Source organism: Anticarsia gemmatalis, chromosome 2, assembly GCF_050436995.1.
Source record: "Anticarsia gemmatalis isolate Benzon Research Colony breed Stoneville strain chromosome 2, ilAntGemm2 primary, whole genome shotgun sequence".
NCBI lineage: Eukaryota > Metazoa > Arthropoda > Insecta > Lepidoptera > Erebidae > Anticarsia > Anticarsia gemmatalis.
In genome coordinates, this window is record NC_134746.1 from 9,749,997 (window position 1) to 9,777,791 (window position 27,795).

The window sequence follows — 27,795 nt, forward strand, 5'->3', positions numbered from 1 at the left end:
TTTTAATTGACAACATTTTAATTACAAAACACCACAAAATCTATGAGACATGGAATGTCGCATTTCTGGATTGCTTAAGTACATCGCCGCGTAATAACTATTATAGCATTAGGTACTTCATTACATACATTTAATACTTTAAGTTGTGTATTTAATACTAACAATACATACATCGTATATAATAGGTATTTTTATATTATAATATACAGTATCTTTGCACATTGTCGCTGAACGAGTGTTCCGATCACTATATACTGTACAGTACAGTTCAGTGCTGCATCGTCTCACGCTATTACATCAATCTTTTTTCTATTTTGTAACCAATTTACGTAATTTCTAAAAATCATAAACATTTCTGTAAGTAATTCTGTAAATAAATTATAGTTATTTTCAGTAATGCTTGATTTTTCAAATTTATTTTTCTATTTTATCAACATTTTAAGATGCAGCACCGAAGCGGACCTGCGGAACATTTCTTAAATATAAAATAATCAATAACGGAATGTGTCATATTCCAGCCTATTTACTTTCTATTGTAACTTACAAGCTTTATCTAATAACTAGTTATCAATAAGTAGTTAACACGACATCAATTATATTTTACATGGTCTTATATCGTATCTGGGCATATAATATCACATATCACGGACTTGAGTCCGTCTCAAGGAAAACATTCGAAATGTAGATGTACAGGAATTCCGAATTTGGTGCAAAATAAACGTGCAGCGGAGACCACAGAGAAGAAAACCGAACGGTAACGTTACCGGAACATTATGGCTTCTCGACATATTAAAAGCACATATCAAACATTGAGTGTCTTTGAGCACAAGTCTTTGTATTTTCACTGTTTCATTTATCCGATAGAGAATCACGTTTGGCGCAAAGTCATTTGACGTTAGTCCGGGAACACACAAGTTACTGTCACTTGTGGAAAAGGTGAGTTCACATTAGACGTGTATGGGTTCATCGTCATCATCGTCGGAGTGCCTGTCCGCAGGCGTGTGCGGTGTGTGAGGGGTGTGGGGGGGCGACCGGTGCGGGGGCGCCGGGCTCCCAGGGTCTAGGTCTGGTGAAGGCGATCGCCGCGCATGCGCGTAGTAGCCCAGAGCCCCCAGCCCGGGCGCGCCTAGGCCTCCCAGGTGCGCAGACGGACCTGGTAGCCCTAGGCCTAGAGGTGGCACGCCTCCTAATGGCGCTCCTGGATATAACCTGTGTGACAAATGAAAAATTAGAGTTGGTGCCTTCGAGTTTAGAAAAAAAGGCAAGCTAAATTGAAATCTCAGAAATCTGAATATAATAAATTGCACACTTTTCAGTATTTTATATTTCAGTCCATGATGTTCTCTTTATACCCCTACGGCATATCATTAATCGACGTACCTAAATGACATGAAATAAGCAAGCATAAATAATCAGCAAGCTTTACAAAAACTATTTTCAGAATGCATTATCAAACTTACCGATAAGGCAAAGGCTTCTGCAAGGTATTAGCAGTGGCGGTGGCGGCGGCGGCAGCAGTGGCCGCAGCCTGTCTGTAGTACAGGTCTGCGGCCGGCGCCGGCTGCGCGGGGTACGCGGGCACTCCGGGCCAGTACCCTCCGTACAGCCGCTGGAAAGCCGCGTAGTTACCAGCCTCCGCCAACAGTTCCAGCCCCACAGCCGTCTGCCGCTTCCATTTTGTTCTGTCAGAAGAAAAGATACCATAAGTTCAATTACGTTTCATTTAAAACAAAAAGTTTCTACATCTCAATCGTGAGAGCCACCTCTATTTCACAATGACGACTAATTAGTCTTAGCACGATTGGTTATAAAGTATGTTTTTATTGCCGGCACATAGTGACATAATGAAATATGAATCTTATCAAGCTTTAACAGATTATTCAATAATGCATACTTTAATGACTTCAAACATTTCTTAAAGATTCCAAACGTAAAAGAGAATGACATTAAGAACTCTAAAAAACATCGTAAAGAGTACAATTCAATAAAAGTACGTAAAAAATACAAATGATAAAACGTTCACAGTCCATTTGAAGTTGAAATAAATCGTTACGCGAATCCCAAGTACACAAAACGATTTATGCCACATTAGAAACTTAAATCGACTCTAAAATTCTGTGAACTACCGTTTACGTTCCCCGCAGCCATAGATCATGGGCCCTCACATCATGACCCCAATCGTCATCAAATTTGTCACAGTGCACTCGAGACAACAATGAAGATACCGCATTCAAACCGCTAATAAAAAATATAAATAAAATAATAAATTTGACAAAACGTCTTGGGCACTGGTGAGTGCGCTGGAGCGTGGTCGAGTACTTTAATTTGATTTATTTGATTCGTTTGGGAAAGGGTGAGCTCGTATAAATTACGCTACAATGGTGCGCGTATATTGCCACGGTTTACAACTGCTCCATCTCCCACAATGTCGTTATTTAGCAAAAACTTTATTAGTACACTACTACATTTTAAACATGTTAATTCATTTTACAGTTCAACTTGCAGGGGGAATACCATTTCTATGACAATCTCTCAAAGAAAATTATGAGGCCACCAATTGGTTTAGTTTAAACCCTTTGAAAATTATGTTGAATGCAGTACATGTCTCAATACAATGCTTTTATGTAAATCTCTTAATCAAAGTAAAATATTACTTCAGACGTTACTCTGTTTATTGTATATTTTAATTTAAAAAATACTTCACTCTGGTTTGATTACTGTTTCAAAGAAACGGTGTAATGTTAGTACTTAATATTTTTTTATGGAATAATATCTACAGAAATCTTAATTTACATCTTCTCTCAGTTTATAATTCTATTCAAAAGTAAATAAAATGATCATATATTTAAAACAAAATAATTTCGGTAAAAAAAGTTGACAATAGGTCTCTACTTTTTATCATTTATTTTCCGCAATAATATTCGCCAAACAAACAGAAACGCATCCCTATTTATAAATTTAATTTAATTTCGTGTACGGTACTCGATTAGTTCCAAAGTGGTTGGTTATTGTCATCGAGTGAGGTTTATATTAATGTGGGGAGTTCGTATTATCATTGTTATTATTAGCAATGTAGTGAGCGCCTATTGTTAACCCCCGCGGCGCGTCCTCGACCCATCGCGAAAGCAGACGCTTCACTGGTTACCTCGTTAATTAATTTCTGTAAATGGATCATTTAATTTTATTAAATGCAAATGAGGGGGAGTTCACATGTTTTGTTGTTCGTCACTAGCTAAATAATTTATGTTCCTTATAGCCCCATTTATCATAACTCAACTCGTTAATTCGTACTCCCCATACATAAGCCGAGCTTCACAATAGAGCTTTAGCTTCAAAATAACTTTAACACTTTAAGCCGTATTAAACTCGATCCTAATTTAAATACTACACTTTAATTATCAGTAGCTGACAAATGATCGATAGAAAGCTGCTCTCTCATTAATCATGTTATTATGACGGCTCGCTCTTAGTGTACGTCACTCGAGAGCACTTATTTAATTGTCAAGTGCTGAATGAGAGGCAATCTGCTCAGTGACACTATTCTTTTTATTGCCGCCGCAGGCTACGAACAAAAAGCTCTCGGAGCGCACTTAAATTTGGACTGGCATCTCAAGTCGAGACCTCTCGACAGACAATACGCTTCTCTCTGTCTAACTCGCGAGCGCAGCGCGAGTGCGGCCGTCTTCCGTCCCTGTTCCGCGCTCCCCCGGTGGAGTCTGAGTACGCTCCGCCCAGTGGTTTAGTGATTTGATGCTGCGTGAACTGATTCAATTGTTGTTCGAGGAGGCTCGTCCAAAAACGCGCCTTAACTGTTCTCTTTAAAGACGAAAATTGTCCGGTAAAACGATACGCTTAGGACCTCTCCGGGGGGGAGGTTGTTTATCTCAGTTTGCGTTTTTCGGCGACGTGATGCGAATTCGGCTTGTATATCCGGCAAACAAAGAGCACTTTCATCGATCGGACGAGTCGCGGTGCGGCCGGCGCTTACGCCGTTAAGGCTTTCGAGGAGACGGGACCAATTTGAGCTTTATCGAACGTTATATATACGCTGCTTAGAAAGTTTCTGGAACGTGTTTGTGTGCGCTCTTATGGGAATTGTTTGAAGTTTGAGCACTTTTATTGTTAGGAACGTGACACATGTCTATCTGAAAGTATTTCGGTTTCTACTCGTTTTTCAGTTCTTGCGATGACGCCGTTTATGATTGGCGAATATTTTGAATGTAATCGTACCTAGTTAGATTTTGAATAACTACAAATTTTGTTATATTGTATTATTTTATATAGTCTAAAAATATTTAGACATAATTTCTTTTTGGAAAATGGAGGAAAAACAATTTACATGAATTATATTTTTTGTATCCTATTCAATTTTATTTTATAAAAAAAACATGATTCAATAAACACCTGTATTATGGATTATTATATTTATTATTTACCTACATAAAATTCTGATTGGTAGGAAAATGAAATGAGTGTTTTTAACTTCTACCTATTGCTGTTAACCGTTGTTATGAAGCGCCTACCTGTTATCAAATACGAATATGGAGGCAAAGAACATACCTACGTCAGTAATATTTCATGAAATTATATTCGGTACCTAAACTGATAGGAAAATACATATATTTCTCTAACATAACATTCATATTTCATTCGGTTCATTTAAATTTTGAACAATAAAGACGTTTCTATTAACATTTTATTATTTTCCTTTTATAGTTGAAAATAAATATCAATTTTAAAAACGACGTCGTTTAACTTTTGTCGTAAAATCATTTTAAAGGACACCTGCCCAAACATTTGACATTATGAATGCACAACTGAGACAAACATGGACATAATCAATATAAAACAAGAAATAACAAATATCGACATTTGTCTGCTAATTCTGGGAACTATAAATCTAATATTATTTTAATGAACAAGTAGCGATATAATAAAATATTTCCTGCAAGCCCACAGCCGACTAATATCAGATTGCATCACGGTCCAGACTTAGAACAACTAAATTGCTACACAACGAATAATCCGGCTCACAATCCGCTTATTAAAACCCGACCAAAACTGAAATGGCATTTGCAGTATAATGATTAGTGGTTAAATGATAAGCCGGGCGACCGGAGCGTCCTTGCTTCGAATCCCGTGTCTCTGGCGTGTAATTTGGAAGGGTTCGCTATAACCGATTAGTCTGGTTCTCGGTAGCTACGCGAAACACGCGCGGAACCCACACATTATGTCATTACAGATGTGCGAGCACACGTACGGAATCTTAATATCGTCCTGCTATTTAGAATAGAATCAATCAATACAATACAAGTTAAAAAAATAAGCACGCGCCAATCGTTCCGAATTAATTTACGACTTTCGAGTCGTTAACTATTCTGCGGTACGATTAGTAATCTATGCGGAATACATAAATAGTTCAATATCAGCCGATAGGTCACGCGTTTTGGCGATTTATTGAACTATTAGGATTGAATAGGCTTGTACGACATATCTGTCATGCTAATGTTATCAGTATATTTGCATGAGCATTCGCTGATAGACATAAAACCACTCCTCCGTTTGATAAACTCAAACGGTGGAAGGTACAGACTACAAATTAACAATCTAGGTATATAAAAGTCAAATTAAACTCGATTTCAGGTTTCGTAAACTGATAAAATGCACTACATTCCTATCTCAAATACACAGTTCTACAAAATTTGGATTAGAAACCAAAATGCTACCTTATAATGTGGCTTTGTTCAATACAGATTGTAGAACTAGAGGCATAAAGAGCCACAATAATAATGTCTTGATCACTTTTTAAATTCGGTTTTAAAGTAACATGTATCTAACTTAAAACTGGCTGTAAATAAGACCTACATTCTAGACAGTAAAGGCAACGACTTACAATTTTAACTAAGGACTGCAAAGACTAATAAACACTAATTGTTTTTCTATTTAGATTCAAGAACAATGGGAATGAAAGTGCCTAGTTCTACTTCTCACTTTCAAGTATGGTGTGACGTGTTGTTTGCAATTTTAAAATGAACAGGATTTTTTATGGAATCCCACTTATATTATAGCTGCGAAAGTTTTTAATCACGTATATAATTACATACATATGTATACTTATTCGATACTCTGTCGAAAATGCTAGTAAATAGATTTTATTTAAAGTCACACAGGTCGTTTATAAACAAAAACATTTTATTCAGTCGTTTTTCCACGCGATCGTAATTCTCATTATAGAGCTTGTAGGTTTCGCGTGGTGTGTTCCGAGACCTCCAGTATTATCTGCAAGATGCAACCGTTTAAACAAATGATACAAATTTACCAGTAACGCAAACCGTTTAGTCACTACCGATGATTCACACTTACGCGGAGGTTTCAGTTTCCACGTCGGAAATTCACATACTATGGTACTAATAAATCAAATTCTCGGAACGAAATTACTTATGCATACAAGTAACATAAGCATGTTTACATATTCTAAATAATATCTTTACATAATTTATCGCAAAATACGCGTACTCTCGTCAGGCAAATATTTGGCAAAAATATTTCATGTCAAAGTCGATATCAACGATTTAATTGTCTCTAGATAATGAGTAATAATATTTGCATATTTTTTTGCATTTTGCATTTTGCAATAGCGTGATCTTTAAAGTAGACAGTCACAATAATAATTGAAAATATCGAAATTAATAAAACTCCCTAATAGATTAACTGGAACATGACAATCTAGTGCGAATACCAATCAATTTCTTATTACTCATGCAATACTTGACAGTAATATGCCTAATTGGTGAGTAATTTAATAATAGTCGGAGTCAGGCAACGACAACTAGCGTGGCGGGCTAGTCACAACACACACACACATGACGAACACTTGCATGATTCTTGTGTCATTACCGCGTACGTCATTAGGTAATCGCGATGGATTATACGTTGCGCGGACTAAACGCCGATAAACGACAGTTAGTGCTCAGCCCCCGGCCCATTGCGAATTCACCGTCATACATTTATAAAATTATAACATAAGTATTGATGATTCATTTTGTTAGTCCGATATCTGGTGCCTGCCGGGGTTTTGGGAGCTAGGTTTGAGTGTGATAGAACGTTTTTTGGCATATCTAAGATATGTCTATTTTGATTTTAAGAACGGCGACCAAAAAGTGGTCACTTCACCGAGTAGCGATTCACTGCGTATTGAATAGGTAGTTTATAAGTTACAAAAAATGTTTTTAACTTACTGACTTACAAGATATTTTAATCAAGGGTGAAATGGCAAGAGGTCATTTTTATAATTGTGCCGAACTTGTGTAAAAAAAGTAATGGTGGTAGAGCCCCAATTTTTCTTTTCAGTTTTGTCTTATTAACTCAAAATATGCTGTGCAATTTTTATTTCGAAGCTGATATGAATGCAATTTGCCAACATTATGCATTTTCAACTCGCTTGTAAAGTGGATGTTTGTTAAACAACAATTTTCATAAATGACTGAATTGTGACGCTAATGATGCTTAACGAGTATAACTGAATGCCGACATAATCTGTTGTTTTCACATAACGTTATTTAAAACTGCATTGCCGGTTAAACATTTAATTAAATCATTTGCATGAAAGTTAATTTCCACGAAAACCGAGTCTTAAAGTACATTTCTCTCGTGTGTGAGCGTTTAAAACTGGTCGAATCATGAATCTATTTTCACATGCTCAAAAACACTTAACAGGAACTTCTTTTAAATTATAGAGATCGACAAATAAGGAAGCTATTTCAAAACAATTAAGAAAACACACATGCGCCGGAGTAGCGGTGTGGCGATTAATAGGAGGTGTGGACCGGCGCCGGCGCGCCGCCCGTGACTTGCAGCCCCTTTGAACTGAGCCACCAACGCCGACGTAGGACGGTCACACGGTGTATCAGTGCGCGAGTCAGAACAATCTGAACACCTATTTATTTCATATCGTAGAGAATATTAAGAGTTTGTAAAACTGTTGGTAAGTGTTTAGTAAATCATTCACGAAACACAACAAACAAATAAAAGCTTGAGAAAGAAGCACAAGAAGTTGGTAGAGATCGTGGCAAGTGGCCATTTAGCCTATATTGGCAAATATCGTGACGTTATCTATGCATGTAAAAAAGGCTTTTAAAATTTGAACAAATAGATAGATCCAAGATAACTCATATTAACTACAGCAGACAAAATCTTTAAAAACTACGTTATTAGATTGATATTTTTATAGAAAGGCATACTATAAACGTAACAAGTTATGTTATGCCCTTGAGACATCACAGCTGTCATAGAGCACACGATATTGTTTCTACCACAATCATGAAAATGACGCACGAATGATTACCGCCATTTAATTTTAATCATGGCTACCAATATTACAACGCGGAAAATTTAAATTTAATTTTTGCAAAACTAAACTCGCGAACACGCTATTGGTTGTTATAAATAGATATTAACTCCATATTGTTATTCATTTGCTGGCACGTTTAGTCTTATCAAGTATATGTAACTGCCTATTTCATTATAATAACAAGAGCAAATCTACCTGTTTCCGAAGACAATGATAGTTTACCTTATTTTGAAATACATATAGGTAGGTATGTTAGGTGTAGTAGAAACATTAAGACAATCACTATTGTTTGTAATTTCATATTTAAATAAAGTTTTCTGGATAAATGTGATAAGTTTACGTCCAAAAAGTAAGTATATGCATGCTACCTAACGTTGTTGAGTGAAGTTCAAAATATAAATATACTTCAGTTAACAAAACGTAGGTGTTGTTCTAGTATTTAGGTAATAAAATCTTTATGATTAGAATATTGTACTTTATCTGTGCCGCCATCCGAGCAAAGTTTTTGATAATTTGTACAATTGTAATTGTCTTCAATTAAAGTGATAATCTCTGAAGATTTAATAATTGTGTTAGTAGCAACCAAGTAAATTATAATTGATCAGCTTAGTAATCAAAATGGTCATTACCATTTTTGTATTTTAGCTGTTTGTAGAAAAATCATTAAGAAGATAACAGAAATCGTGTAGATGTGTAATTATTTATAATTAAGCAAAAAGCAAACGGCGTGTCTTATAAATAGGTAATTAAAATTAATTGTTTCAGTTCGACTCTAGGTTATTAAAATAATTTTGCTTTGTGTTCTTCCAAATTAAGAATAACCATTTTTTTATTTAATTTAATAGTTAACTCTATGTCCGGTTAGCTGTTACCAGAAAATCGGTTTGTTATTAGAAGGTGAAAGCCTATTCTATTTGGGTAGTCGCACAAAAACTATACAAATGTGACCGCACACAAAAGCCATTACATCCTTCAATTAACTCCGATTTCACACCCTTTCACGAACCGAAAAATCGAAGCCCAAACATTAGTTTAACCGAAATTATAGAAAATCAACAAAAAGTACGACAAAAAGACGCAGACTAGGCGGAGGCGGAGAGAATCGCAGCGCGGCGCCTGCGCACCGGCCACCCGCCACTCGCCACTGTCACTCTACTGTCAGACATCAAGCCTACATTACCTATGTAAGTCACTTTCAAAGCCAAAAGAATTTGGCAACATTTTTCACATACCTTTATTTGCGGTAATAAATATGTAACCAAGTTCGGCTACCGTAACAAATTTGTTCAGGAAACAATAAAATTACGTATACCAACAGTTTTTGTGATCAAAGATACAAAAACAGTTCTTCACTTAGCCGACAAATCAGCTAGATAGTTTTTAATAACGCACAATCTTGATTAAAAAGTATTCAATCAATAGAAAATTAGTATAGTTTGTTATTAGCTACCGTAGTTTTTGTAGGGAACGTTCGCTGTGGACCGAAGGCGGCGGTCGAGGGCCTAATTACAACCGTTTGTTTTTGAAATAGCCGCCGGTACTGTCGACGATAAACTCCTTTATAAACACATTTTTTTCTAAATTAACTTAAAGACACTTAAGAAACTAATTACGAAATGAATAGGCAATTAATTACAGCGATATTTGTTTATATGTAAAATATGTAGATGTGTTATTTACATGACAATAACTAACCAGTTATGTTAAATTATAGGACTGGTCATGCCATTAATTTTATTTAAACAATTAAAAAAATAAAATAAAAAATATTTTAAACATAGTTTTAAGTATTTTCCCACATTTAAATTAATCTAGCTGTACAAAATTGTCGTTGTCTATAATATATTTTAATTTTTTAGCAAAATTAATTTAGTATGCGAAAAGTTCCAGAAGTCTACTACTGTATATCGAACTAAACTAAATTAAATTGTATTTTTTTAACCTATTTCTGTGCCACTGCTGGGCAAAGATCTCCTCCTAAAATAAGGAAGGGTTAGGAATCACTCACAATCCACCACGCTGGCCAATTAAATAGCTTTTTTTTAATATTGATAATAAAGTTTTGCTTCTAAACTGTGATTCAATACATTGTAACATTGGACGAGTGTTAAACAGATACAATGCCAGTAGCAGTCGTAACGTGTCGACGGTCCCTCTGACTCAGCATTGCTTTGTACTCCGAGCCGACTCTCTCACGACTAACCGCTAGTACGACCCAAGCTACTAGCGGTTAGATAATGACAACCGCAAAACAGTTTAATAAAAATCGTTACATTTTGTTATTTAAATTAATGAAGTTAATAATTATTATAGGCTATATAGCCTATAAATTGTTTATAAACGGTTTATTGAGCTTTGAGCGTAGCACTTTACGTCGCGTAAATCTTCCATTTAGTCTTGTTTAATAGTTTTTAGGTACAGATAATTTAAAATGAAAATAATAACTTGAACTGATAATAGTAATGGCTTTATTTCATCAATTGTCTTTCTCTTCACGACATTCAAGTGAAAATTATTGAAAAATAAGTTTGTGTCTTTGCGAAATAAAGTACTTACGCTTTAAATTACCTTCAAAATGTATCTTAATATTAACTTCATAAAATAGACGTTTCAGTCTCTTGAGAAAGTAGTTTTATAGACTGCCAATACCTCAAAACATTGAACTTTTCGTTACACGCTGACGTCTTTGTCTTAACCCACGCGTGTAAAAATGATATTAAATCCTGTGATTGGCCCACTAAAATGATAGTTAATTGTTTTCTTTACGCCGCCTCCAGACTACGTGTGTTATTTTCTATTCCATTATAATTGTCTACAGCAGTTAGTATCTTAATAGAATTGACTTTTATAGAACTTTAAACTTGAACTAAAATTGTAAAATTGAACGACCGGTGGCCATTTAAGAGAAGCTTATATTCATATTTTATGTCAGTGTATGCAAGTCTTGAAATTGAATTATTTTTTTATTTTATAGGTGTTATTCCTATTTGTATGGTGCACTTTATAGCCTGTTATTTAATGAATTTGTTTAGTGAGTCTCGCTATAGAAGCTATTAAGTCGAAGGCGTAAAGGACTCGTGCTGTAATTGTGACTAAATTACATAGATTCCGAGTTATATTTATTGTTTTTATGATCGAATTAAAATTGCAGATTACACTTGTAACTAACACATTTTGCTTCGACTGTTACTAAGATTCAGCAGTTCAGCAAATGTATATGATTAGGTTATAAACTCCTGTGACATCTTTATGTAATTCGTTTTATTTGTATTTTGTGTAAAAAGAATAACTATTTTCAGTAGCTAATATACAATACTCACAACCTAAGAACAATCCAACACACTGGTAAAAGCTAAAAACACGTTAAAATTACAAAAACATTTCATAAAACTGACCTTCTATTCTGATACCAGGTTTTGACCTGAGTATCAGTGAGTCCTAGTTTTGCGGCGAGCTCCATTCGGTCCTGCACGCTGAGGTACTTCTGCCTCTCGAAGGATTTCTCCAACGTCTGCAGCTGGTGGTCCGTGAAGGCTGTTCTCGCTTTCCTTTGCTTCTTAACCAGTCCTGAAGAGTCCCCTCCGCAACTTTTACTTGATACGTCGTCTGAATCATCCTTTACACCTGCGTGAAAAATACGAATGTTAGTTAGTTATACACTTAAACCTTTATTGAGGATTGCTCTATCTATTTGTGAAAACTCTAATGAAGATGCTTTCTTTAGATTTTCGCGTTTTTCACTGAGGGATAGAATTAGTTTATTTTTTTAATGTAGTAACGGTAAGTATTAGTCAAATAAATTTGACTTTTGACGCCAAGTTGATTGTTTGATACATATAGAAGGGCATTACAATATAAGTTTCGAAAATTATTATATGCCTTGACAGATGCGAAACAATTCAGTCAGACGAAAATTTTAAAAATAATACTTAATAGCTGTTACAAGTTACAATTATGAAAAAATATTACCCATATTAAGAATTGTCTACAATATAATAATGCGTCCTTGGTAAAAATCTGTGTCAACGACCCGTCACTAAACGTGTTTCTTATTAAACTGGAGTAGGTGGTGTCCTCCGAAGCCTTCCCTGTCGGTAGGGCTTCTTGCGGTCACCGTTTCCTCCCACATCAGCCGCCAAGACTTGTACGCTTGGTGGGTACAAGTCCAGATTAAGGGCTCGGCGGCAACCAAGCGAAAGGGACTATGTCGAAATACTTAAAGATTTATGTTTTGATACTTAAAACTTGGATTTTTTCGTTGAAACAAAAAAAGAACGCATAACGCTAAGTTATGCTTGAAGATAGTTTATGCCGAAACGCCTTGATCTATTATTGACACAATATTCATTAGTATTGTTTATTATTATATCTACTTTTTTTTTCAAATCGCACTTTGATATTACCTGCCTACATTTATTTTATCAGCTTGTTTCCTTTTTTTTGTATATAAACATTTAATTACCAAATAAATACAATCACCGCTTCAAATGAGATGCGCCTTTAAATAAATTAAAATAATAGTGTCTTAAGTGTTTGACGATAGTAAATGGTAAACGGCCATTTTGGTCCGAGAAAAGTTTAAGTTAGCATACAAATTCGCACGATGTATAAATAATGTACGTTTGCAATAATTATATCGTGTAAAACAATGGCTGTTTCCGATGGAATTTCCTAATGAATCTATAAGAACAAATGAACAAGTAAAATAGTTTGAATGTGACCGATGTACGGGAATGTAGGTATAAAGGTAGGGGGGAAAAGTAGATTTTTCATTTTTAGTCCTAATATATTATTATAGAATGGTTTTATTTCATAAGGAACTATCTCAGTAACATAGCATGTTTGTCATATTAATAGGCAGTAAAGTTTATTCTTGTTTAGGTAGGGACCTTTAGTTACTAATTCTTAGCAACAGCCTAATTTCAGAATATAATTTATTACTTTGTATTGTTGATAAATCTAGGGCCTAAAATCGTTATCTTTAAATTATACGCGTACTTTAATTCGAAGGATTTATAACAAGAGTCAACACAAAAAGTATTTAAGGCAAAGAGACAAAGGATTATGGTATAATGCGCGAAGAATTAGCGCAGTCGAGTGTAGCCTGCGGTTGTGGCTTGCCACCCGTGTGCTCGCTTCAGAACACTGTGTGTGACAGACTTTATGCTTTTACTTATAAAATCCGTATCCAATATTAAAAAGGAGTAACGTGGTAAGCTGAAGAGGAAAATCAACGAGCATTATGTATTTTCCTAGATGCTTTTCAGCAACGGCCGTTTTGATTTTCAAATTCAACCGTTTACTCTATTCACAATTGTTCCTAAAACATATCGCTGACGAAACAATAAAAAAACTCTTCAAGAAACAATCAATTTGCAAATCAAAAACAACTTTGTTTTCAATTACAAGCGGTTAAAATGTTTACATATAAACGTTTTCCGTAATAAAACAACCTTGGGTATAAATTGCCCGATGGAGGTACGAGGTGATTTTTTACCAGCGACCCTTTAGCAGTTTGTAATATTGAGTATAATTATGTACGGGAAGCCCATTAGGGTACACCGCCGTTAATTTATTATAATAAGGTCCAACTGCCGACCGCGCTTACTCGACTGTGAAAATTATTATCATTAGTGCACAATAATGTACGAGCACAATGCGCAAGCTGAACTACCTCCCTTATCAGAACGACTCTCGAGCCTTATATAAATACCGGACAAGTATTTAAATGACCGCTAATATAAGTAGCTTGCTGTATATAAATATAGGTAATTTCCTCTCGAGGCAGTCCACTGGCGACTATGTAAAAAGTGCTATTAGTACTGAAAGCTCGTGAGCTTCTTAATCGAGCTGTTCTCATCGATTTCATAGCGACGGAAATCGATTTACATCTCAGAACATCTAAATAGGAGACGACATGTGGGACATTTCTCTTCCCACACATTAGTAGCGTGTACTACACTGTACACTGTACAGCCTATTTGTTAATGAGTGTCTTTAACAATAATACCGACTCTTTGACAGATATTCAGATTCAAAAGTGGTACGTAATGACTTTGATCTACAATTTTTGAGTTTTAGCTTGAACTAGCCTTAGCACATCTCACAAACAGAATATAGATGGATACATCAATTCATATTTTCACTGAAAAAAAACTTGTCAAATGTCAGAATACTTATGAAACATTTCGATAGCTTGTTCAATAAATACTAGTTTGTTTGTATACCAGTTTAGTTCGTAATACCAACAAGTTAATATCGATCTACTAGACAGTCTAGACACCCGGTATTCAATATATAATATCTTAGATTTCAATAGACTAATTGAGAAATCGGTATGATGACGTGACGCAAATGCTAAATGGTTCACTTGGCATCGGAGTTCGGACACACGATCCGCACCGCAATGTCGCAACCCACTCACTGTTGCGATTACACACAGATTATTCTAAATATTATATTATTCTTGCCTATTGCATGCCTATTTCAATTATATAACCTTTCTTACTTTTGTTGGCTATTAGAAATGATTTAAGGCTACTCAATCGTGACTAATTGTCATAGCCGCTAGCTATTTACACACATATTAATCTTCAATTACTGTAAAACCTAAAAGTCAGTCAAGAACTTGTCGACCCGTGTAAGTGAACCAGTCACTCAATCACTCGGTTCACCTTAAAAGTCATAATGTATTATTAACTCTACTTTATTTAATAACAGCTTTGAATCGGCTAAAACAAACCTGTTCAATAACTCGCTATAATTGTATTTTTTGTCGTCAACTAAATGATCACTGGCGCGACCTCTGTTAAATGTGAATATGAAACAATATGCGTAGGTGCGGTCCACTAATGTGTTTATAATTGAAATTATGTGTAAAGCGGCCTCGGTGGACTGTCCCTGCCATAGCCCACGGAGGACAATCGAACAACAAGCACGCGTGTATACTGAATAGGCGCTAATTGAATATTAAGTTTGTTAAATCCGCGCGATTGCTTTCAAACTAGTTTTAATTATTCGATAATTATAGCGATAGATTGATTAAAAAGTGTGATAGTGAAGGTCGTTGTGTACTTGTCATAAAGTGACACGCAGAAAGCTTTGTTCAGTGTTGTGTTCTATAAATCATCACGTGTACAAATTAATTATATGCGAGCTTATTTAATTTAGACGTACTCGTTCAACTTTTGAAATGAATAATGATACTGTTTCATAGAATCGTACCTAATCAGATAATACTAAATCCTAATACAACACTTTAAGAATTGTCTGACAAAAAGTGACCGCGAATTTAATTAGTTTCCAACGTGTACAATGCTTCATTATGCTTAAAACAATTAATATAATTAATTAGAATATTAAGACTGTTAAGAGCAAAAAGACCCTGATACAAAGCTAATACATTAAACAGTAAGATATAAGTTACTTCTAGAATGAAATGTATATGAATATGATACAATTTTGACCATGTTGACTCTATCATGCTCATTAAAACATTTCACGTGACAATTGTATTAATTAACCGTGATAACAATATGCCTACTGAGGTTTAAACAGGTCACTGAATTGAACCCACATCCGTTAGTGACGTTGCAAATATTCCCATTGTGAATTATTGTGATAAATACTTTTCTACTGAGTACATTCAACATATGAAACTTATAGGTTTCATGCGATATCTATATTTTAACTAGCGGACCCGACAGACGTTGTCCTGTCTACACATCTTTATTTTGAAAAAAAAAATTAAAAAAAACATTGTCCAGCGGACAAAATTGTGAATCTAAACCATTCTCAAATCCCCTTGAACACACACAAAAAAATTCATCAAAATCGGTCCAGTCGTTGAAGAGAAGTTCAGTGACATACACACTTACAGAAGAATTATATATACATATAAAGATTTGTAAACGCTTAAATTTAACCTATTACTGTCCCACTGCTGGGCAATGGTCTCCTTCCGTAACGTGGGAGGGAATAAGTCTTAAGTCCATCCCGTTGACCAAGTGCTGGTTGGGGACTATTCATACTTTCAAGAACTGTACTAAAGAACTTCCTTTTTTGAGAGGTTACCAACTTATGCCACTCTGTCACTGCCCAATATACGCTTGGGACGAGAAAATTTCAATTGTTTTAAGGAAAAAATAAAGTCTTAAGGACAAACCCGCACTTGGCCAGCGTGGTTGACTCAAGACCTAGCCTCTCCCTCGTTTGGGAGAGCCCTTGCCCAGCAGAGGGGCAGTAATGGGTTTCAAAAGACAATTTACGATTGCTAGATTTTTGTTAAAATTATGGCCGAGTAGAAGACAAGATGTCGACCTTCATAGTATAAATATAATCCTGAACTCAAAAAATCTTTTACAATACAGCAATTATTTACAATACGGCACTGACGCTCATTCCATAAGTTACAAATGTCCGTTTGTCACGTCACGGTCTTAGCTTGACGTCCTACGGTGAATTAAAGCAACATCCATCAATAAAGTTATTGCTAATTACACATTAACCTAGAATAGTGGATTATTTATAAGCTGATAATTAACTATAATTAGTTTAACAGTCATTTGATAAAATTATTGTGTTGTTTCAGTATGGATTTGCAGTACAATAACTGTGGCCAAAATTTAACAAATCCCGATTATTTTTCTGTAGGATCAGTTGGAGAGCGGTTTCGAAAAGTTAAAATTTGGAATAGTTCTGTGTGTTATTATCCTACTTTCTACTAACTAATTTTATAAATGCATAATTTTGTGAGGATGCATGTATTTATGTCTGTTACTCTTTTATGCAAAAACTACCGCACGGATTTTAATGAAATTTTGTTTATAACCTAGGTTAACATAAGACGAAGTCGCAGGCAGAAGCTTGTTAGCCATAATCTCGTTTTGACAGTCCTAGAAATTTATTTCAATCAAGATAAGTCAAATGAATGTTAGTAAAGTACACCACAGAATTGAAACCATCGTATAATTTATGGCTCGATTCACAACTACGTAATTAATGTAATTGTTCGATTAGTGGGAAACATTCCCTATTCATCGCGAGAGAGACGTTTAATCGTACATGAGTTACGATTACGTCAAACGTAAATATCGTTTTTATTATAACTGCTTAGATAATAACCCGCGTTCTTGGAAACGACAGTCTCAAAGCACAAAGGAAATATATAATTAATCATATAACAAAAGATACTCGTTGCTAAATCTTGTTTGTTTTGGGTAGAGTTATATAAAGTAGAATGGTAGGTGCATTGGATGTGGAAGATATCTAATCTAATGGCAATTAAAATCTAAACCGGTAGCGAGCAACAAAATAATAGTCTATATGCCGTTTATACAATTTGCCTAATTACTGTAACGCTTGCTTTCCAGAGCGGCGATGCAAGAATAAGCTCGCGGGCGCAGGCGACGGGCGACAGCGACAATCACTTTGTCATCTCTACTAACTATCAACACGTTTGAGAAGGCTTAGAATATCCATAATCAGCATGACAAAACAATATACTTCGTGTTATATTAGTAAAATGTGCTCTTATCTTGGAGTGTCAGAATGAAATTACGTTTGCAACTTTTCAACAGCTTTCATTTATCCATGTTTGTATACATGAAACTAGTCGTTAGTTTTGATAGATTCAAATATTTGAATGATTTGATTCTAGTATCCTGATCAGTCTTAACAATTTTTCCCTCATTCTTGACATATTGAGCTATGTGATAGAGGCGGATCAAAAGTTGTTTTAATTTTAGAAAACTATCGATGATGTTGATGATGTAAACTTAGTATTAGACTAACCAATTATCCTCAGTCTAGGAATGTGATAGTTCGTAATTACAATTCTCACATCGCTGTCTCCCATACACCGTGTCGGCATTCTTAATGAATTGATGCACAATGGCGGCGCGGCGCGGGTGCGCGGGCGCAGCGTGTGAGCGCCGAGGTGCGCAGACGCGGGCCACAATGCACCGCGCATGCGCTCTTATGTCACGACTGTGGCATAACACGCCGCCATTGATGGCACACTCGCCGACTACAGCTTAACAACACTCATCATTTTGCTAAACTATACATTGAGCAATACGGATCTAATACCTCTAAATACTAAGTAATTTGCACATTTCCTTTGCGGAATCGGAACTACCTTTCAAGATCGTAATGAAGAATCTGCAATTCGTATTTCAAATGTTTAAGGTCATACTGGGCTTATTAGAACATCTTGGACAACATCATAAATGATAACTAAATATTGCAATAACAAATTTGATATTAAAAGCTTTCCTTTCCACTTTCATTTGCTCGTTAAAATTATCATAAACTTATGCTTTAGTACAGCTATTTCGCGGTAGAACTAAAAACTGTTAACAGATTGAACTTTACATAAAACATTTACAAGGACTATTGCATTAACCACTGACAGGTGTTAGGTTTCTTTCGATTACCTTTAGTACAATCGATAGTATGTTGAGTGTTCAGTCTGTTCACGTAAGTCAATATGCACTGCTTAACAATGCAGTGATTTTGCGCTACAACCAATTACGTGGAAATGTGATTAATGTAATTGTTCGCTTACAACACGCATTTTAATTTATTTTCCCTGTTCAAGAAAAGTTTCGCGCTTATTGTAATGGAATCTAGCAATAAAACTGTTTTTGTTAACTTATTATGTATTTATTCAACGGAGCGCTTTGCTCGAACACCTTGCAATATTATTATGCTTTATCAATATAAATCTTTAAACAATGGCGCCATTTTGGCTGTTCCTCTATTTATTCCGTAATAAAACTTAACGAAAATTGACCTGTTTCTACTAAATAAATAGATTGTTTCTTTTGTCATAGCTTCTGCAATTAAATTTTATCTTGTCTCTTAAACACACAATTTTTTGATTTAAAATATAATCAGTCGTGACATAATGCTGCTTGTTGATCACACGAGAACAACCAAAACTACTACGCCACAGACGTGAGCAATGATGCATTTTATATCTCTAAAGAAGACCCGATCCCTAGAGAAATTAAAACTCACTAAACTCAAGAAATGTCTTGTTAAACAAATATCGATATCAAATGTATCGAATACGTAATAACGATGTATCAAAGCGATATCGTTTCTCGATATATTCGGTCCTGTCGATGTGAAATCGGATGAAAAATTATGCATTTTCCGATAGGTTTTCTAGCTACCGTTCAAGTGGACGTTGAGAGCCTATTACACGGTTTGTTCACACAAGTTATTCGCTCATATAAACCTTAATACTTGTATTACGTAAGGAACTGAATACGTCGACGTGTTCGCGGATGTTATGACGCAGGTATATGACTGGAGGAAAACACGCACTATTTTCACTTTTCTAGATACAGTTTTATTTATTTGGATGATATGTCATAAGGTGTGACTGTAGTCTTATTGTGTAAATAATACAAGTCTTGTAAACTCTTCTTGTAAACTCTGTTATACAATGTTTTGTCATTTTCACTTATATACACAAACACTGTAAAACTGAACAACGCTTATTTGATTATTATAAGTCATACAATATGAAAAAATAAATGGTAAGACGTTTGAAAAACGGCTTAAAAGATAGTTTTATATGTACGTGGTAGTGGGATACTTCTATAAAGGCCGATTTTATTATAATTAAGTACATAATTCTGACATTATTGATTGACAGATATTTAAAGTGACTTGTCGTCTGTTTTATTTTTATTCAAAAATTAAAGCTTAAGTACTAATAAATTATGAGAAAGACCGGGAATGTTCCACAATTACTCATCGTTGTAACAGATGACTCTATATTTTTAGAATTTACGGCAAATTATAATTACTCTTATTGTTTTTACGATTTATTTTGATTAAATAAGTGATTGTAATATAATGAGGCTAAGAAAACTAAAATGAATCGAGCAATTAGTGTCTTTATCTTGATAAAATAAAAGGCCGCACGAAATGCCGGTCCTTTTAACAAATTGAGAGTCAATAAAGGCATTATTTTTGTTTTTATTGTTTAACAAGACTCCTTCAACCGGATCACAAAAAGGTTTTACTGGAGTTTGAAATTGATACAACATAGAGAAGATATCACCGACATTTAGGCTATGTTTCATCATCTCTAATTAGCTATCAAATAGTTAGACAATTAATGACACTTTGACAAATATTTTCATACATTTACTGTCACTTTATTTGGCAAATAGGTAACTTGATATTTATTTATTATTGTGCCCCCTACCCCCGGCTTCTGTAGTACATTTAGCGGTAGTTTATCTATTTAATAGCGTTTAAAATCAAACAAACATGACAGTTTGAATAGATAAACTACCGGTAAATGAACCTTAGGAACCGGGCATTAATGATTTAAGTCAATGTTAAAATTTTAGTATTATATTTTTTCATAGAGTGTTTGATAGAGTCATTATTTACACAATGTTGATTCTGTGCGGTACCGTTTATGTGATCATTTGACGTTCAATGTCGAATATTAATCAGTAACATGACCAAATAACCTCTGCATCATTTTGATCTTAACAGTTCGGTGATTCTGTTTATGTTCAAGTGATCTGACACCTCAAAATCTTAATTTTTATTTAATTCACAAAAAATGTAATTAAGCTATGCAGTTATCATTTGTTTAAAGTTATCTAGAATAACAATCTTCTTAAATATTAATGATAAAAAAAATAAAGATTGTGATTACAAAATGCATTATAACTCAGAATATGATTGAATAATGCACGTATCAAATATCTCATCGACGTAACAAATGCTTACAGTTGACAGTTGGAACATTACTACAACTAAACAAACTTTAAATAATCCCTCGATGAAAAAAACTAATCATAAAGTCTTGAGACGTACCTTTATATTTTAAATCGAACCCAATTTCACAGCTCGCATCGCCTGTCAACGGTGACACAAAGCCGCGAATAGGAGCCGTATTATGAGAGAACTCAAACTGACCCTATTTATATCAATGATAATCTATTTATTGTCACAATAAAAACTTTGATGTTATCAACTCCGAGTGTTGAAAGAATCGTCACCTTCTTCTCGCCCTTATCGCGATGCCAATACTCACGTTACAGTTAAAATACAATAAAATTAACTTTAAAAACCTTGACATAAGGTCTGTTTTAGCTTGAATAATATTATTGAAGGTATGCTAAGCAGCTTATTGATGCGGTGGTGCTCACTGGAGGTTTGACTTGACGCTCAAGTGAGTGACGAGCCACAGGCATCAGTTGTGCACAAGTACAGACAATCACATAATGCAATTAGCAATTAATTTTATTGTTCCACAGAGCAATCGTAATTAAGGACACTGGGTGGGTCGGAACACTCGGACCACTCGGAACACTTGTTAATAATAAAGCACCTTGCCAGTTATTCTGCACGACAATGTGTTTCACAACGAACTACAACATAAACTCTTGCAAGGCACTTAATGGTGTTCAGTTCACGTGATAACTGACAATAAATAAGTTTCGCAATGAAAACTAATCGGTTTACTTGCTCTGTTCAGATAAGATATTCACTCACTAATGTCAAGGAAAACACGATCTCTGTACAAAAACATTTGAATGTGCATCCTGTCTAATGCGTTTATAATTCATTGTGTTTTTAAATACGAAGAAACTAACATTCAATTTGATCGTGCGACTGAGTACCTTGTCACTGCACATAGATTAATTACTTAGTTAAATCGTCTTGGCTTGTATGGTCACTAATTGCTGTAAACGTTGTGTTTTTTCACATTCTTGGTAAGTGGGTTTTTTCAAATTACGATGCCAGAGGTTTTGTATTTACAGTTGCATGAAACGTTTAATTGCCTCCAACGGATGTTAAATACAGTAATTGGGAGGTAAATTCGTAAGATAACGTATACGTTAAGAATATAATAAGCATGGGATGTCCTTACGTGTATAAGGATAAAACTAACTCTGTAGTATAGACAGAAACTTTACTGTTCAAAACAAATAAAGGTTGCGCTTGACTGTACTGCGTGCACGGGTCTTTTGGAATTGGTGAGCTATTTTAAAATTTAAAAAGCGAACTTAGCTTGACATTTGACAAAAGCTGATTATGACGTCAGTTTTTTTCTTTTTTCCCCGTGTGACACGGAATCCTTTGAGCCAGGATTAATTTGGTCCGTTTTATAAGGGCTTACTTATCTCGAAGCCGAGTGTTAGAAACGGGTTGTATTTATCGCAACCCATTATACATTTTATTATTTAATTTATTTAACGCTCGGGGTTTAGCCGGTTGACTATTAAATCGTCGATGGGATAATGCGATCTAAACTTAAACATTACTTACTCTTGAATGTCTTGTTTTGTTAATTTATTTATATTGAACACTCCAACAGCTCGTTACAGATTAAATTTATTAGAAAGATAAAGGAGTAATTTGGGATTATTGATAATGACTTTGATGGAAAAACATAAGAAATATATTTAAGAGTTAAGCATATGTGTAGTGTGGTAATAAAAATAGTTTTATTTATTAGTTTTATGCAAATAATGCATGTTGTAAATATAATCTTGATAACAAGCATTTGTCTTAGAATACATTAATTAGTGAAGCCAAATGGTATTAAATTAATGAGGAATTATAATGAAGCAGGGATTACACGGTCGTAGCTTTAAGCTAATAAATTATAATCATATGCAGTGCCCTTAATACAGCCACTTACTAGAACCACTTTATTGAATAATGCTTTCGAATATTATAACAGCTTTTGTTATCGAAATGTATAAAGCTAACATAACGTGTTAAATACAAATCTCTTAGCTTCGTAAAAAGTAAACGTCAATCAGTGTCCCTGGGTAATATAATTTAAAACCCTTTATGGCAAAATCGCCATAGAGTTTATGATACATAATTATCTAAGCATATGTAAACTTTTATGCAGTGCACATGAGTTACAATACAAAATTGTGATATTATTTTAAAGTATTTTTATAAACAATATTAAATATACAAACTTATAATTGAATATTCCTAAATTATAATTCCGGCTATCAAGCGTCTTTTTATTTTTTGCGTTATTAATTCAACAATAAAAAAGATTGTACAGTAATAACTCTTAAGAACACTTAATTAAATAATGTTTGCTAATAATGAGCCTTCGTTTGATCGTAAAAACTTTGCATAGTTTAAGTTTTAATTAAGCATGCCTCCATTCTGTATATATCAAAGTTTCCTTGAAACTTATTAATTTTCGGTACACTTAACGCTACGTAAATTATAATTTTTGCGTCAAAACCTTGTTTATAATTTTGAATCTCACGGTATTTTAACATGCCTATACAGTGTGATGATAATGATATAGGAAATAACACGTCATAATAAATTAGGCTTCGCGTTCAGTCTATTTGTTATACATTTATTCATATAACATTTTATTTCCTCGTTGCAGTATTTAGTTATATCTAAACAGCACATTGTATTAACGGTCGCGGCGAACTGTCGACCTCCGCATTCCGCGAGTGCCGCTTTAACCGCTTTTTAAGGTGTTTATAAACCATACGGTAATAAAATCATTAATAAAATTGAGTAATTCTAAAAAGCTGTATAATAAAATGTGAGTGGCGGTGATATTTGAAGTTCAATCAAAACAATAAAACGTGTAGTCGCACCGGGTTAGTGCCGGTCGGTCGCTTCGGAAGAGGTCGGTTGTGACAAAAGCCTGTGTCCGGATCGAGTTGCATCCCCCTCCGCCCCTCCGCCCTCAGGCACCCTCGCCCCTCGCCCCCTCACATGCACCTGCATGACGTTTGACCCCAACAAGGTCGAAAAATAACGTCGTAAATGTATTATTTCGATCGGATTTTGTACTTTGATATTTTTTATAGAAAAAAGTTTTATGTTACAATAAAGACTGCTTTGTTAGTTTATTGATTAAAATGACAACAGTAACTTGTAACCATAGAGTCTAGTTATGTTTCATTATTGTGCAATATGTTTTTAGTGAGAAAAAAACATTTTGGAAAACAACTTACCACTTATTATTGATTATTCAGTCAGTTTAGTCTTATTGCATTTATTACTACTATTGATTTGTTACAAATATTAAATTTATGAATTACATGTGAAGTTCTATTCAGTTTCAACTGTTTTTTTTTCCTTTTTAACCAATTTTATTCCATTATCAGGTAGGTACCTATGAAATAACCTACGTTATCGAAAATATAGTTTCAATATTAAACTCTGTCATAAAACCTAACATCCGACCGAATTCGACATGCTCAGTGGTTAACTGTAGGTACTGGGTGGTCGTGAGTTCGAATATCACTCGACACAAATATTTATGTCATTCATAAATAGTTGTTCTATATTGTTATTAATTTTCCCCGTTTGTAAAAGTAACTGTGACACAGGAGTATTTTTAAAGAATTGAGTTTCGGTACCCATAAATCTATTTCATTTAGTCATCTATACTAATATTATAAAGCTGAAGAGTTTGTTTGTTTGAACGCGCTAATCTCGGGAACTACTGGAAAATTCTTTCAGTGTTAGATAGCCTATTTATCGAGGAAGGCTATAGGCTATATAACATCACGTTACGGTCATTAGGAGCGGAGTAGCAACGAAAAATGTTACAAAAACGGGGAAAATTTTGACTCATTCTCTTAGGTGACGCAAGCGAAGTTGCGGGGGTCAGCTATAAATAAATAAAATTAACCCATTAATATCCCACTGCTGGGCAAGGGGTTACCTCCCGTAATGAGGAAAGGATTAGGCCTTGAGTCCACCACGCTGGCCAATTGCGGGTTGGGTCAATAGCCAATACTCATATAAAAAAGTATTTTATTATAGTGCTTTTAGTGCTAACTACATGCTACCACGCACTTAAACTACCTAAGTAGTGGTAGCACATTAGGCAAAGTCGTGAGCTAGCAACAAGTGAGTCCTAAGCTTTATATCTAGGCAGACTTTTTTACTAACTATGAGTGTTAAAACTAATAGAACAGTTATTGGTAGTAATATCATTATTTAAGTGTTAGCTTAAAAACTAGACGCATTTTTTGTAACGTACATTGGAAACATACAATCATACCTACTATACTGAATCAAAGGCTTGTAGACAGTTCATATCCTCGATGAACATCAGGACTACTTTATTTCAGGATATCTTTTCAGACACGTCAAGATACAGACAAACAACAAAAACTTACTATTGTAGTAGTAAATTAAAAACTTCAGACTGATTTTTTGGTTGTACGTATTAAATAGTTTTGACAATCAAGCTTGTGATGATAATCTCATGCTTACTAGTTACTTTTTCGCCAAATTCCCATGGCTCATTGATAAGCGTGTCACACCAATAAATTATTTTTGTTTTCCATATTAATTTCTCTAAATCAGTAAAAAAAAATTATGATACAAATTTTTGCCATTCCAAATACCTATTTTAGAGTCGGGTTGATATTTCCTTGTTATTCAAATTTTTTATCTACTCCGATCTGATAAGACGTGCATGTAATAACCTAACCTAACCGAATAATTAAAAAAAACGTTGAACGGAAACCGAAAATCGAATTACATATAACCTGACAAAGCAACCAAGTTTTGGGGCCTAATTCCATAACTTCATATATATTCTTTTTTAAGTAATAAGTAGATTTAAATACTGCCCGAAATATTAAAGTAGTCGCAAATTTGAACAATTATTTGACGAAAGGAGACTATGAAGAGATCCTTTAAAAGTACAGACTGCGTTAACCCCAAATAATTCAGACAAGGAAAGGAAAGGAACGAATCACTTTTCCACAATAACCAGACATAGCTTCCTCAATACAAAATGTGAAATCTCTCTGAAATATTCCAGGAAATATGGTAACAATCTTGACTTAAATAAGTATTGCGAACACGAAGCCCAACGATTTTACCTCATACACTACAAATGTATGTTTTCCGAAAGTGTGTTCACCACTTTATCTAAACGCAAAGCAGTAACAGTCGTTACACTTAGCACTTACATGAACACATTACATAAGTTAACTATCTCAATCGTTTCTAACTAACTCCTAATAGGTATCATACAATTCCGAGGCTCGCAGGCCTCGCGTGACTCGCCGCCCGTACCACTTACATCGGAGTTCCCACCAATCGAACTAAATCAAATTATCATATCTATCGTGTTACTGTTTCATAATGAACACAAACTGTTACGGAGATATATGTTTGCAATTTGTCGCTACCTCTGTAGCGGTTATAAGTGCACTGTCGTTGATGTCTTTTCTTAGACGCTACGAAGTACTACGACCAAATTACTAATGCAACATATTCATTGTTTATGCAAATGTCTTGTTGCGGGCGCCTTGTATCAAAACATATACACAACAATATATTATTTGCGGCTACTTCTAATCGAATATATCATGAAACCGCTTTAGTAGTGTGAAAAAATAACAAAGGTGTTTATTAATTACGCATTTTTTGCTGTATTTCTTGGTAAAAAACCTGAATATCAACATATGTAAATTCCTTAGCGGTAACTTATAACTTTGTTTGTGATAAAGATCTTCATTAAACTTATAATTTAATTATGACAGATTACAGGCCATTGTTGGCCTGTAATCTGTCATATACAACGCAAATCTTTGCGACGCTCATTCTTATTGGATTTGCAGATGAAGCCAACTCTTTAACACGATAGTATGGATGAAGCACTGTTGGAAAGAAGTGCTCCCGGCGTTAAGGAAAATATTGATAGGAATAGAAAAATAGTGAGACAAACGCATAGATATATAAGATAGTTACCTGGTGAGTCCGTGGCAGATCTGTCGGAGTCGGAGTCCCTGTGCGCGCTGAGGTCGCGCGGCGGTGCGTCGAGTATGTCGGTGATCATGAACCGCGTGCGAGGCGCGCGCGCGTCGCGCTCGTCGCGCTGCACCGTCATCGCCAGGGCGCCGCCGGCGGGGCCCGCGCCGCCGCCGCCGCCGCTGCCCGCCGCTCCTACCGCATCCAGCGCGGGGGCGCGCCACCCCCGCCCCACGCTCAGCACCTCGCTAGCCCCCAGCTCGACCGAGTCAGCGCGGTCACCGCACCAGCCACATCACACGTACCGACTGGACCGCGCCGACTTCTTGCACTGCGACCACTTTATCTAACAGTCACGCCCGCTTCCGCAACAACAACATCCCCTTGTGTCAGACTCGGAACTGTTTCTTCTCACGATCTCGGCGATAGAATCCTTCAGATGTTTATTTCGCACTGTTCTCCTAAAGTTCGCAAGTCAGTCTTTCAATTTGGAGTTATTAAAGTTTACACGAGTATGCAGGCTCACACACGAGTTTAGTTCAGAACTAGCACCAGGTTAGGGTAGAGCACTCGCGCGTTGGCAGAAGTGTGGTATGATGGGCGCGTGGTGTGTCGCCGGCGAGTGGCGGTGGTCGTCGGTGAGTGCGTGTGTCGGGCGCGCGAGTGTGGTGCACGCGTCGCGCGCG

The 27,795-nt window shown here is 35.4% G+C and overlaps 1 protein-coding gene across 1 annotated transcript; it reads right to left on the reverse strand.

Annotated features, from left to right (window-relative positions):
* On the reverse strand, window positions 1-27,795 carry LOC142983949 (homeobox protein B-H1-like). The gene is made up of 4 exons (XM_076131170.1): window positions 27,110-27,795; window positions 11,746-11,974; window positions 1,461-1,682; window positions 1-1,209 (listed from the first exon to the last, which is right to left on the reverse strand). Exons 1-4 carry the CDS (start codon window positions 27,246-27,248, stop codon window positions 948-950), a joined length of 852 nt encoding a protein of 283 aa, XP_075987285.1. The 5' UTR covers window positions 27,249-27,795; the 3' UTR covers window positions 1-947.

Bases quoted from the DNA above. Each gene is read 5' to 3' on its own strand.
- LOC142983949 (XM_076131170.1), bottom strand. From the start codon at position 27,248: ATGACGGTGCAGCGCGACGAGCGCGACGCGCGCGCGCCTCGCACGCGG. The intron at 11,975-27,109 runs GTAACTATCTTA...TTTTTCACGCAG, and splicing joins ATCTGCCACGGACTCACCAG to GTGTAAAGGATGATTCAGAC. The intron at 1,683-11,745 runs GTCAGTTTTATG...TTCTTCTGACAG, and splicing joins ACCTGGTATCAGAATAGAAG to AACAAAATGGAAGCGGCAGA.